The following is a 14,006-nucleotide window of genomic DNA, read 5'->3' on the forward strand; positions in this document are numbered from 1 at the left end:
ACCACGTAGCTTGTTCTTGATATTTGTCCATAGGCTACCAGAGTGAGGACAGACATTTTCCGGAATAAACGTGGTGAGTGAAAAACTGAATTAAATAGCCCACTCCCTACCTGGTATCTCATTCTGCCGCTATACAACTTTGTATGCGTTGTTTGTTGACAATCTTGTCATTTACGAAGTTTTTGGAACAGATTCCTGTTGGAACGTTCCACAAATTATACCCACCCCTCTGGTGTTCACCTTTCGACGACAGTTTTGTTTTATTTTGATCAGGGTTGGGAGCTTTTTGGTATTATTTAGTAAATCCTTGTTGGTAGGTAGCGCCTACACAGCACGTTAGATCAGAATTGTAAGACCCACGGTGTTACATTGAACACTTTCTTAGAAATGATATCTGCCCCACTGAAATAGCGTTAAACTAACACTTTTCAAAGTGTGATAAAGAACACCCCCAGAGTGTTGAGTTCCCAACACAGTGGGTGTTACAAATTCCGACTTAAATTAACACTTTATTAGAGCTGATGTTGTAACATTTTCTCAGTGTTAGGGAATAACATATGTAGTGTTACAGTATTATTCAAGTGTTGTTTTAACACTGTAGAGTGTAAAGCCTTATTTACATATTTGCCAGGGTGCCTTTCTAATGAACGTTAGAACTGACTACCCATGACTGTGTTAGTGACAGACACATGAATGTTTCATTAATTAATTTTCAGTCCTGTAGCCTTCACTAAGTGACTGCCTAAGTAAATGTGTTTGAATTAAAAGTAAACCCTTCATTATCATACATTATATAAGGCATTTAATTGTGGCCAAGTTTTCCTCCAACATTGTGGTCTGAAGATTCTGGCTCATGGGCCATATCAGACATGCGAGTCACAATATGCTGGATGTGAAGTAATTTGTCATTCCTATTGGAATCCAGCCATATGGAGGATAGTCAACAATTTGAACTTTTCATCACCCATAATCTGCATTCAGAATGCAATTTGCCGAAACCATCTAAACTAGAACAATCATCTCAGTAACATGTGCAATAAGTCCAACCACTTACATATTGGATTAGTTTAGAAACATTTAAGTTATTTTTCTTATATCAATCAATCAATCAATGTGCATGCAGAACCATAGATATTAAAGCATACTATTCTAAAAATCAACCTGCAATAAAGCATGCTGGGAAATATGTTGAAGCCCCTCCCACATATAAATTAACTAAACATAGTCAAGTGACAACAACACCAAGCAATGTTGATTCCACTGTGATTCAAATAACACTTCATTTATTCACTGCAGGTAGCTTCAATTTCAATCCTATTGGTGTTAACCCCACTAGAATCAACACTCAGAAATAACACGCACAACACTTGTAACCTCAAAACCAAGATTTTAATACCCAAATCTGAACAGTCACATTTTTTTGGGCTTGCTTCAAAGTTTGCCATACATCTTGGTATAGCCCTGGGTTCTAGGGGTATCTCTCTGGAGCAGACAGGGAAGAACAATGGCTACAGAGATAGAGATGTGTGTGGCTTCTGTCCTGTCAACCATTGCTGCATTGAAGGAAGATGAGATAGACTGAACTCCATCATAGACATGAAGTCCCTCTCCAAGGATGGGTCTGGATGTCATCTACTCTGGGGATGCAGGGAAGTAGGGATCTATATATCTCAGATATATTGTACATTAATAGTAAAGACACATGATAACTGTCTTCAAGACTCCTGAAGGCCCAGTCAAGGTGAGCACAGGCTGGGAACTGTGTGTTAGATGATGGCCCCCTTTTTCTTACTATTCATACTGTATCAGTATATAGCCTCACTTATTATTTTACTGCTGCTGTTAATTTTTTTGTTACTTTTATTTTTACTTAACACTTTTTTTTCTTAACTTCTTAAAGCATTGTTGGTTAAGGGCTTGTAAGTAGGCATTTCACTGTAAGGTCTACACCTGTTGTATTTGGCGCATGTGACAAATACATTTTATTTGATTTTTGATTTGATCAACAGAAAGTAATTCTGCTAAATATACAATTATACAGTCAGGTATGTTGAGATGTGTATCATTTATAATTCATAAGTAATAAGTCATCGCAACAAGTCATCTTTCTCATTCACTTTTTTATTCAAAATTTAAGAAAAAAAGAAAATACAAGAAATTCTCATAGATACACATTAAGAGAATGGCATGTCAAAAATACACCAGCTCAACTATACGCATGAAAAAACCAGGAGGCCTCAGACACAGAACTTGCAAGAAGACAGTCTAGCCAAGCTGTTTAACCAAATCTATTTGCCAATCATTGAAATGACACAGCGATTCAGATTTTGTGAAAGTAAAGAAAATAAAAAACAAGTAAAATATTCTCAGTAGATCAAGGCCCATTTTGAAGTTGTCAGAATGCCAAGCAGAACAACAGTGCCTGAAAAATTATACTGATAAACCTCAAGCTCATTATTGCGATTTGATTGCACTGATGCATCTCATATAAACCTGAAGTTTACATATAAAACATTCGGAAGAAAACACAATTAAATGAATATTAATGAGAATTGAAATGCAACCGTTTCAGTCAATTTGATCTCCATTTATCTCCATGCAAACTGGCAATGCAAAAAGCAACTATTTATCTACTGTAAACAACTCTTCTTAAAACTCTAGTCATGTTATTTACTCTCTGCCATGACTACCCGTAATCTACTGGACATGCCTGTACTATTTATGTCCATGTGTTTGGTTGAGTTATGGGTATAATAGGTCTGTAACCTTCTGGTAACTAAACAACTCTGGCAGCGTTCCATCAAAACAGATATTCACTTCACAACAGGACAACCCTTTAACCCATTTTGATAACTGAAAATAAGAAGAAATAAATGTCACAGATCTGTATCTTTTATCATTACAGACACCAACACTTGAAACACTAAATCTAATTGTGAAACACTCCCATCCATTATACTGTACTCAACAACAGAAGCACAAGGCTCTTGTTAAAACTAGAATCATTAGTTGCTACATACATTTTTGGACTTATGAATTATTGATATATACCCATTGATTCTTGAAGAATATAACTTATAAATACCTCAGGTGCTTAATTCCACTGTCATACCCGATCAGAACCCCAAATATAAGCTTTTTTTGCTCCAATGTTTGTAAACAACATAAATGTAAACAAACACTGTATACTGTAGCCTCAAAATATGGTTAAAATTTACATTTTGATATCATGGATGGTCAGTCCTTGCATCCATAGCCCTGTCTATATATTTGAGAGTGGTGACATTTCTCCAGGCCCATCCCTCAGCTTTTTACCAAAAAAAGAGTTGGATTGACTATTTTGTTTTTGTTTCAACTAAGGATTCTAGCATTAAAAAGGTGACCTAGATTCTTTCTTTAAAATCTGGTAGCATATATACAGTATAAAGCCATTTGTTTCTGGAAATGTGCCATTCATCCAACCAAGTCTTTTTTGCTGCACTCATTTCCCCCCCAATGGATTTCTTCCTCAAAAATAATAACTTCAGAATATACTGTAGAACACTTTAGCCTTCCGGGCTATGTTGAACTGTGAACCAAAAACCTTTCTCCATCCCACTACCGCAAAAATTAAATATTGTTCCGTAACTAGTATAAACTCTAATATGCCCTCAGCTCCACTTGTCTTTTGCTCTACAAAATTGTATCTTCCCCTTTCAATGACCCTTAATCTATTGAAAAATACATTTAATGAGAATTTGAGGTCTAAATCCAACGCTGCCATCCCAACCACACTTCCATTGATATTGGCACAGTCTTAGAGGATTTACACCCACGGATTGATACAGTCTTTGAAGCAGTGTTATTATCAGCAGCAGTAGAATAGAGAAAGAGGGTGCAGTCTTATGAATAATCACAATGAGGATGATGATGAAGAAGATTACGATGAAGGGACAGTAGAAAAATCTGATAAATCTATTCCAAGCCAATTGGAATGGTTTCAAAAATCTTAACAGGATACAAAAAAAGATAACTGCATTATTTGAATGTGGGAGCTTTGTAGGTGTTATTTAGAAAAGTTAGTCATTAGGGGCAGGTGGATAAGATGGAGAGATTAGATGATGAAGGAGTACAGAGGAAACCACAGTGTCCTGTCTGACAGATGCATGAGGAGGTGGAGCAGCAGCAGATGGCTGGAGATGTTTTTATACAGTTAGTCTGCTTTGAGACATCCCTCACAGGACAGAGTATGTGATGTCCTAACCATATGCCTTCATATAACACAATTACTCCATATTGACCTAGTATATCTCTAATGCTGGTGATTTCTACACTCAACTGCTCCCAGCAACATAAACGACAAAGCTCTGTTTGTAGTTGTAGCACTAACTTTGAGGACTTGTGGGGCAGTTGAGTCTAGGAGTATATGAGTATGTTGTCTTCACTAGGAGGGTTTCAAAGAAATAAGTGCCGTCATTTATACTTCAGGGGAAATCCTTACTTTACATCACCGTACATAGGATATTATCAATTAACATTTTTACATGAAGAAATGTTTAAGCTGAAACCAGAAGCCAGTGTTGGCAAACATTCTATAGGAGTTGTTTCAATGTCAGTAGTGGTTTAGATGTCCAGAATTCAGGCTAAAGCCAAACATCCTCTGATCTACCTGGTTTCCCAATATATATTACATTGCAAAATGTCTTAATGCAATGTTCCCATTTTTCTTTACCCACATGTTGCTTAACTGCAATGTATTTATTTGCTTTAAATTGACCTAAATTCATGATACAATAGAAAAAAAGAAGATACCATTCAGCTTCACCCTTTTTACCAGCTGTATGATCAGAACATTTCTAGTTGTGAAATCATTTACAGAGGAGTGGAGATGGGATGTCTGAGGTGGCTGTGTCGTGCTCTCTACCAATACATAGTGTACCTCATGTAGCCTTCGACAAATGCTTCCCATCACAATAGTAATTTAATGTTGTTCTAAGTTAGCATTATTAGGTAACCCGGTTAGCATGTTAGTGCTCGAACCATGAGGGTGGGAATAGAGCCATTTCCTGTGCAATACAGTACATGCCAGTCAACCTCTTTTATTAAATCAGAGCCATAATATAACCTGTACCACATACATTATATTCCTCATTCTTTCAAACTACAAACATACTTTGTTTTCCATTTAAAATCTTTGGACCAGCACAACATTTTAAGAGGGCACGACAACACCTTTTCCCCCTCAGGAGACTGAAAAGATTTGGCATGGGTCCCCAGATCTTCAAAAAGTTCTACAGCTGCACCATCGAGAGCATCCTGACTGGTTGCATCACCGCCTGGTATGGCAACTGCTCGGCATCTGACCATAAGGCGCTACAGAGGGTAGTGCGTACGGCTCAGTACATCACCGGGGCTAAGCTTCCTGACATCCAGGATCTATATATTAGGCGGTGCCAGAGGAAGGCTCAAAAAATTGTCAAGGACTCCAGTCACCCAAGTCAGACTGTTCACCCAAGTCCGACACGGCACCAGGCGGTACCAAGCGGTACCTTAGGACCAAAAGGCTTCTACCCCCAAGCCATAAGACTGCTGAACAATTAATGAAATGGCCACCCGGACTATTTATATTGACCCCCCCCCCCCCCCCTCCCTGTTGGTTTTTACACTGCTGCTACTCGCTGTTTATTATCTATGCATAGTCACTTTACAAATTACCTCGACTAAACTGTACCCCCGCACATTGACTCGGTACCCCCTGTATATAATCCTCGTTGTTGTTATGTAATTTTCTTGTATTACTTTTTGATTCGATTTTTTTAAACTTTAGTTTATTTAGCAAATCTTTTCTTAACTCTATTTCTTGAACTGCATTGTTGGTTAAGGGCTTGTAAGTAAGCATTTTCACGGTAAGGTTGTATTCGGCACATGTGACAAATCAAATTTGATTTGACATGTATTTGATACAGAACTTTTTAAGCATGGGACCAGATATAAAATTAGAGCCACCCTAGCGCAATCCCATCTCTACACCAACCGGGTTTGTGTGTGGTGTGTTTTGTTAATAATGTTATAACCTTATACAGACTAATGAGAAAAGGTGAGACGTACTTTTCTTTTCATACACACTTAAAAAGAGTGAGGTAGATATATACTTGAAGGGAAGAAAAAGAATGTCCCTCAGCCATGACACCAAAGAAAGTACATATCAAAATTCCAACTTTATAATGAATGAAGGGGCATTTATACAGTGATTTAAACTGATATCACAAAAGGAAAATAAATTAAAAAAATAACAATCCTACAGAGAATAACTTCAAAGCTGGAAACTTTTTCAAAAGATGAGGAGAAATCCTTCAAAAACACCTTTCATACTGACACCCCCAGTAAGACCTATTCAATTCATGACATTGAAATGTGACCACTTCCCTGGACTTTAACCCATTCTTATTTGGTTTACAGGTGCCATGTTTAAGGAGACAAACAATAGAAACTGTTTTCACTTTGATCATAAGAGACTGAGTATGACAACACAAATTAAATGGATGATAAAGGAGAATAAGCAGTAATGCTGCACTTGAAATCTAAGACACAAAAAGAGAACTTTGATTATGGATGAGCTTTCTTTGAGAGGATGGCGAGTGGTTGGGATCATTAAGGCAAACAAGACAACCCAATTAGCCCTATCAATTGAGAGGCAGGAAAATGGATGGGTTAAAACACCAGATCCAGTAGAAAAAAGAAGATCCTGTGTAACTAATCCTGACTTCAAAAGGAGGCACTGGGGAGGCAGGTATACTGCACATTTCAGTGTGGGGCTGGAGGGGAGAGAGCACTATTGGACTCGACAGAGAGGTGAAACAAGCAGAGGACAGTAATGAGAATGTATGGAGAAAGCAAAACATGTACTTCGACCTGAGATTAAGTTGCACCTAGGGGGCAATAACTAGGTACTAGACAACTGGTACAAAAAGGGTGCCAAACGTACACACTCGCACACGGAGCTACGTTGTCCATTCGAACTAATAATAATAATAATAATAATGATAATTATATAGAAATCTACAAAAAAGAATGCAAAGAAAAACATGTTCATAAAAAATAAAAGGCAATGGACAATATGTTGTGATAGAGACAACCTGTTCTGGGGTAAAGAAGAGAGAAAGGTCCTTTTTTTAAATATTGTTTTTGCTAGAAGTATGAAGCATAAGAAATGGACTGTAGTGGAGATCATAAAATAGTCAACCTGAAGGATTTCTTTATATATATATATATAACATCCAAAAAAGAAAAAGAAAAAAATAGCAGCTTTATTCTGTACAGACATAGAAGAGAACATCTGAACCGTATAAAAGTTATAAAAGTGACAAACCAATGATGTGTGTGTGAAAATGATCCTAAGGTCTAACATACAACTGTAAGACCTTTATATAAATGTTTGAATTGTACAGAGAGACTAATGACTAGTCTAAAAAATACCTGCTGTGTACAATGCCTTTAGCAGACTTATGTATGCTCACAACGTGGAGTTCTGTTAAGTCCTTTAGTTCTCCTTGTATCAGAACTGATCCAATACCTTCCACTTCAGGTTTGTCTCTGTATGTGTTGTAATTTTGGCGCCAAGTCCTTTTTTGTTCACTGTCTCTGTTGGTGATGTTGGTGTTTTCATCTCTCAGATGACACATACAATAAAATAGGACTCCAAATAACGGCTCTGATGTGAACCCGAAAAACCCCAGAAAAGAAAACAGGCAAATTCCTTTTACAATTTGATTGTAATTGTGAAGTAGAAAAAGAAAAGGAACAGCAATGTGGGAGTTTTAGGATGCTTGATTGTGTTTCTCTCCATGTCCAATCAAAGAGAGAAATGAAGAGCAGGAGGGAGAAAATTGCTAACTTTGATTTGGCAAAACTTATGGCAGATTTACAATAGCCCCTCTATCCTATCTACCCACTCCTGAAACATTCCCTCCTACCCCGGAATATTGACAGGAAAACCAATGAGCCTAGTCCAGAACACATCAATGTCTGAAATATGGGAGGAGAAGTATATTGATGGAAAGAAGTGTGGAAGAGGAGCTATATCTTACTGTCAAGAGAATCATGTGTTTGTATAGAAATACACAATCAGATATATACAACCTTCTCTCTGAAATCAACAAAAAGTGCTCTTCTGTCGGATCTGCTGGCAGATATGCTTAAAATAAGTTATTGTCTCTCACTTACAATACCTGTCAGTCAGGGAATATTAATAAGTCTGTATGTTTGTCTTTCTTTAAGGATTTAAAAAAAGTAACAAATACTCTACAAGAAGGAAACACCAGAGCTCCCCAGTGTTGTAGTTCGGTTTGAGCCACCATGCTCCAAATGCTTTAACAGGTTTCTGTACTGTTTCTCAGTCTCGGTATTCAATCATAAATCTTGTTAATATTTTTATTTTTTAAGAAAAGACTCCTACTGCAGTAGAGTATTATAATGTCTGTCAGTTACTCACTCATCCATCCCCCCCATTAGAACTAAAGCGGAGGAGAAGTTTATGTTACCCTGTCTGAGAAGAGGAGGCGGAGAGGGGTGATCTGGCTGAGGGGAGAGGAGGGGGGCTAGGGATCAGCAGGCTGAAGACTGGGGCAGTGGCAGCGCCCGCTCGTTCTTGCGCCCCCCGTTCATGTGAGCGTAGTTCTGCGTGTCCTCAAAGTTGGGCCGTAGCACTACCACTGGCCCGTTGGCCGATCCCTGTGCTGAATGCTTGTCCAAAGCCAGGCTTGGGGAGGCCGAGGCAGAGGCAGCAGGGGCTGAGGTGGAGGGGGAGCCAGGTCCCATCAGGGTACTAGAAGGGCCTTGTATTTGAGATAACTGCTGGGGGGGAGGGGGCGCTGAGCCCCGTGTGGCCCCCATAGGTCCCTGGGAGGGCTGAGGGACGGCAGTGGGGGGTCTGCTGGGTGCAGGGTCCAGTGGCACATTCTCCATGTTCTCCACCTCCATGTCCAGCTCCTCAGTGTCCGGGGGCTTGTTCTCCTTGCTGAAAAAGAAGCTCATCTCACTGAACGGAGGCTCCAGCTCCTCCTTGAGGCTGTTGATGATCTCCAGGAAGGAGGGACGCATCTTGGGGTTGTACTGCCAGCACATCCGCATCAGTTCAAACCTAAGGGCAACACACAGACAATCTCAATTATACATATATCATTACATCTTCTCACCAGAAGGTGGCAGAGTACACCAATATTATAGAGCCCATGAAAATGTTTCTGATACTCACTGAACCAAACAACTTCCAGAACTTTCTATACAAACAACCACTGCAAACTATACATAGTATCTCAGTTTGAATGTACCATCATAATATACTGTAGAATATGTACAACTACACTATATGTCCAAAAGTATGTGGACACCTGCATCCCAAAGGTGTTCGATGGAGTTGAGGTCAAGGCTCTGTGCATGACAGTCAAGTTCTTCCACACCGATCTCGACAAACCATTTCTGTATGGACATTGCTTTGTGCATGGGGGCATTGTCATGCTGAAATAGGAACGGGACTTCGCCAAACCGTGGCCACATAGTTGGAAGCACAAAATTGTCTAGAATGTCATTTTATGCTGTAGCGTTAAGATTTCCCTTCACTGGAACTAAGGGGCCAAGCCCGAACCATGGAAAACAGCCACAGACCATTATTCCTCCTCCACCAAACGTTACTGTTGGCACTATGCATTTGGGCAGGTAACATTCTCCTGGCATCCGCCAAACAAAGATTTGTCCATCGGACTGCCAGATGGTGAAGAGTAATTCATCACTGCAGAGAAGGCATTTCCACTGCTTCAGAGACCAATGGCGGCAAACTTTACACCACTCCAGCAGACGCTTGGCATTGCGAATCATGATCTTTTTTTTTCTTTTTTTTTTAATCTTTTTTTTTTAGGGGTGGATCAGCTTAGTATTGCGGAAAGAATGTTGCTTCCAATGTAATTGTCTGCATCATTTCCATTCCCCCATATTTTTTTGGGTAAATATATATATCCATACACGTATGCATACATATACACATATATACATACACATACCTATATAGACATACATACTTTTTTAAAGAATATGCCTTTATTATTATTCCCCGCGACCCTACCACCAATCCCCCAATTGGAGTAAACTTATAAACACTTCTGCTTTTACCTTCAATTTCTACATCTTATACCTATCTTACAGACACAGTCCACTTTACAATAGTTCTCTCTTATTTGTTCTTAGTCCTTCCTCTATTTCTGTTGTCCATCCAATTTTATTTCCACTTGTAACTGTGCTATTTCACAAAAGCTCCGCACCTATACACATTTCACAGATCCCGTATGCCCTATATTGTTTATCTTGTTATTAGTCCCACCCTTCAGCTCCACCCAACCCCTCCCATCTATCTTCCAACATCATCCATTTCGGATTTCTATTTGCCATACATTTCTCAACTGTACTGTGATGCTTCACAAAAGACCTGAACCTTCCTATTCTCATAGCTTCTACAGATTGTAAATTAAAAATAAACATCTTTGCCAAAATAATTATTATATTATTGATTGATTGACTATGGCTTTTCAAATCCCCCAGTATTGCTATCTGTAGCGTTAGTTTTAGGCAAATGTTGCAATTCTTCAGCCATTCCTGGACCTGTGACCAAAAACGAGCTACATATGGACAATACCAAAATAAATGATCTAATGACTCTGCCTCCTCACAACAGAATCTGCAGAGCTGGGAAGATTGTATACCCCATATATATAACATTCTATTAGTTGCAAGAATTTTGTACAGTAATTTATTTTGAAAAATTCGAAGTTTTGAATCCGGCGTTGTTTTGCGTATCAATTCATAAACCATGTGCCATGGAATGGGTACATCGAAAATCTCTTCCCAACTATTTTTCAATTTGTATGGCACAGCTGTTAGTTTTTTGGTCCTTAAATTAAATTGGTATATGTTTTTATTTATCACACTTTTCTTTAACCATTTTTGTTCTTTAATACAGGGCCGACATACAAGTTCCTTACTTTTTTCCCCTTCTACTTGCCTCTTCCATTTTTGTGGTAATGCTGCAATTAATTGGTTGTAATTTTGGGTAGAGCAGACTTTTCCATATGTCTGTGTTAGCTGCATGTGTGACATAACTCCACCAGTCCTATTTATGATATCATTCACAAAAATTATACCTTTTTTAAACATTTCTTCGATAAATACAGTTTTTTTATCAATTATTATATTTGAATTTAACAACAATATTTGTTGTACTATTTGTTCCGTCCTTTCAGGTGGATTAAACTGAAATTGCAACCAACTTTCTAAGGCTTGTTTAAAGAATAAGGATATTTTGGAGATCATTTCCTTTTCAAACAACCGAAAATGAGCAGGTGTAATCTGAATAAAGGGAAAAAGGCCCTTCTTGAACATAGGATGAGACATTCGTACCAGTTTACTAGAGAACCAGTTTGGATTTAAGTATAACTTTTGTATGACCGATGCCTTTAGTGAGAGGTCTAATGCTTTAATATTTAATAATTTCTGCCCTCCGAATTCATATTCGTTATATAAATAGGCCCTTTTAATTTTATCTGGCTTGCCGTTCCAAATAAAATTGAATATTTTTTGTTCATATAATTTAAAAAACAGGTCACTAGGTGTAGGCAAAACCATAAGCAAATAGGTAAACTGTGATATGACTAAAGAGTTAATTAGGGTGATTTTTCCACAAATAGACAGGTATTTTCCTTTCCATGGTAGCAAGATCTTATCTATTTTTGCTAACTTTCTATAAAAATTTATTGGAGTGAGATCATTTCTTTCTTTTGGGATTTTTATACCGAGTATGTCCACATCTCCGTCAGACCATTTAATTGGTAAACTACATGGCAATATAAAATGTGTATTTTTTAGTGATCCAATACGTAATATGGTACATTTATCATAATTTGGTTTTAATCCAGAGAGGATAGCAAAGGTATCTAGATCCTCTATGAGGCCCTGGAGAGACTCTAGTTGTGGTTTTAAAAGAAAACATGAATCATCAGCGTACAATGACACCTTAGTTTTTAAGCCATGGATTTCTAATCCTTTAATATTAATGTTTGATCTAATTTTAACAGCTAACATTTCGATGGCAATAATAAATAGATATGCCGATAGTGGACAACCTTGTTTTACTCCTCTAGATAGTTTAAAACTTTCTGAGATGTAGCCATTATTTACTATTTTACACCTAGGGTTACTATACATAATTTTAACCCATTTTATAAGAGATTCCCCAAAATTGAAATATTCTAGGCATTTATATATAAACTCCAGTCGTACTTTATCAAAAGCCTTTTCAAAATCAGCTATGAAAACCAGGCCTGGTGTCCCCGATATCTCATAGTGTTCTATTGTTTCCAGTACTTGCCTTATATTATCTCCAATGTATCGTCCATGTAAAAAACCTGTCTGATTAGGATGAATAATATCTGACAAAACTTTTTTTATTCTATGCGCCAAGCATTTTGCTAGGATTTTTGCATCACAACACTGAAGTGTAAGAGGTCTCCAATTTTTTAATTGGACTGGATCTTTATATATACCACTTGGGTCCTGTTTCAGTAATAATCATGATCTTAGGCTTGTGTGCGGCTGCTCGGCAATGGTAACCCATTTAATGAAGCTCCCGACGAACAGTTATTGTGCTGAAGTTGCTTCCAGAGGCAGTTTGGAACTTGGTCGTGAGTGTTGCAACTGAGGACAGACGATTTTTACGCTATATGTGCTTCAGGACTCGGCGGTACCGTTCTTTGAGCTTGTTGCCTACCACTTCGCAGCTGAGCCGTTGTTGCTCCTGGATGCTTCCACTTCACAATAACAGCACTTACAGTTGACCAGGGCAGCTCTAGCAGCGCAGAAATTTGATGAACTGACTTGTTGGAAAGGTGGCATCCTATGACGGTGCCACGATGAAAGTCACTGAGCAGTAGAAGGCCATTCTACTGCCAATGTTTGTCGATGGAGATTACATGGCTGTGTGCTCGATCCTATACACCTGTCAGCAATGGGTGTGACTGAAATAGCCAAATCCACTAATTTGAAGGCATGTCCACATACTTTTGTATATATAGTGTAGACAGTAAATCATAAATGAACATGCTGTGGAAGGCCAGCGACAGAACACAGAAAACGTCAAAACAACATAATAAAAGGAGAATCATTACAGTTGGGTGCGGTGCTCCCCCACACACCACATCTTAAATTATACACAAACAATCTAAGAATACCTTCTAAAGCCTCAGAATACCTTCATAAACACCTCAGTCATCTCCCTCTATCTCCCAGCAGCCACCTCTCTTCTGTCTGATCTCACAACAGCCTGTACAGCTGGGTATTCTAGCCTCTCTGCACCAAAGCATTCTGGGTAGTTAAGCAGGCGCTTAACTTCAAACTATGTTTTAACCAGCCATGGGTTGTTTTTCACCCTCTCAGTTAGTCTCTTAAAGTTGTCTTTCAGATGGCTAAACTAAACCCCGGCTCCAAGACCTCCCATGAAAATGGCTGTAATGCTTGGAGCTGAGCCCACGCTCCAGAGTAACCTGTCTGCTTGGCGTTGGCCTGCTGCAAATTCTTCCTGAGCCATCTGTCGCTGTGTGTAACACTCGTTGATGTGAATACACTGCAGTATATCCTCTCTGCTTGTCAGCACTCAGCTCCTCATCACACACAAACACATTCCAGGACCTTTTAGCAGATTTCACTCACATCATGATATGTAAACGTTGCATCGTTCACAACATTATAAATAACCAAAACAAAGCTGGCCAGAGTAGAGCTAGAGAGAGCAACCTATGCTATGCCAGACCCTTAACGTAACCAGGAATCTTCAGCTGTAGACCAGTAACATGTTCCCCAATATCACCACTCAAAACAGTCCCCAAATCCAGAACAAATTCATGAAAGCGTACAGTATTATATATAGAGCCATTACTGCATGGAACTTCATTCTATCTCATGGAAGTGAACAGCAAACCTGGTTTAAA

At 38.6% G+C, this 14,006-nt stretch overlaps 1 protein-coding gene across 1 annotated transcript in view; it reads right to left on the reverse strand.

Annotated features, from left to right (window-relative positions):
* Positions 1 to 6,178: 6,178 nt before the first annotated feature.
* The window catches only part of igf1ra (insulin-like growth factor 1a receptor), a 125,328-nt gene continuing 117,500 nt past the window's right edge, over positions 6,179 to 14,006 (reverse strand). The window contains exon 21 of the mRNA XM_055934204.1: positions 6,179 to 9,118. Coding sequence (XP_055790179.1) covers positions 8,584 to 9,118 — 535 coding nt within the window. The 3' untranslated portion in view covers positions 6,179 to 8,583. The remainder of the gene's footprint in view (positions 9,119 to 14,006) is intronic.

The sequence above is a fragment of the Salvelinus fontinalis genome, chromosome 9, assembly GCF_029448725.1.
Source record: "Salvelinus fontinalis isolate EN_2023a chromosome 9, ASM2944872v1, whole genome shotgun sequence".
NCBI lineage: Eukaryota > Metazoa > Chordata > Actinopteri > Salmoniformes > Salmonidae > Salvelinus > Salvelinus fontinalis.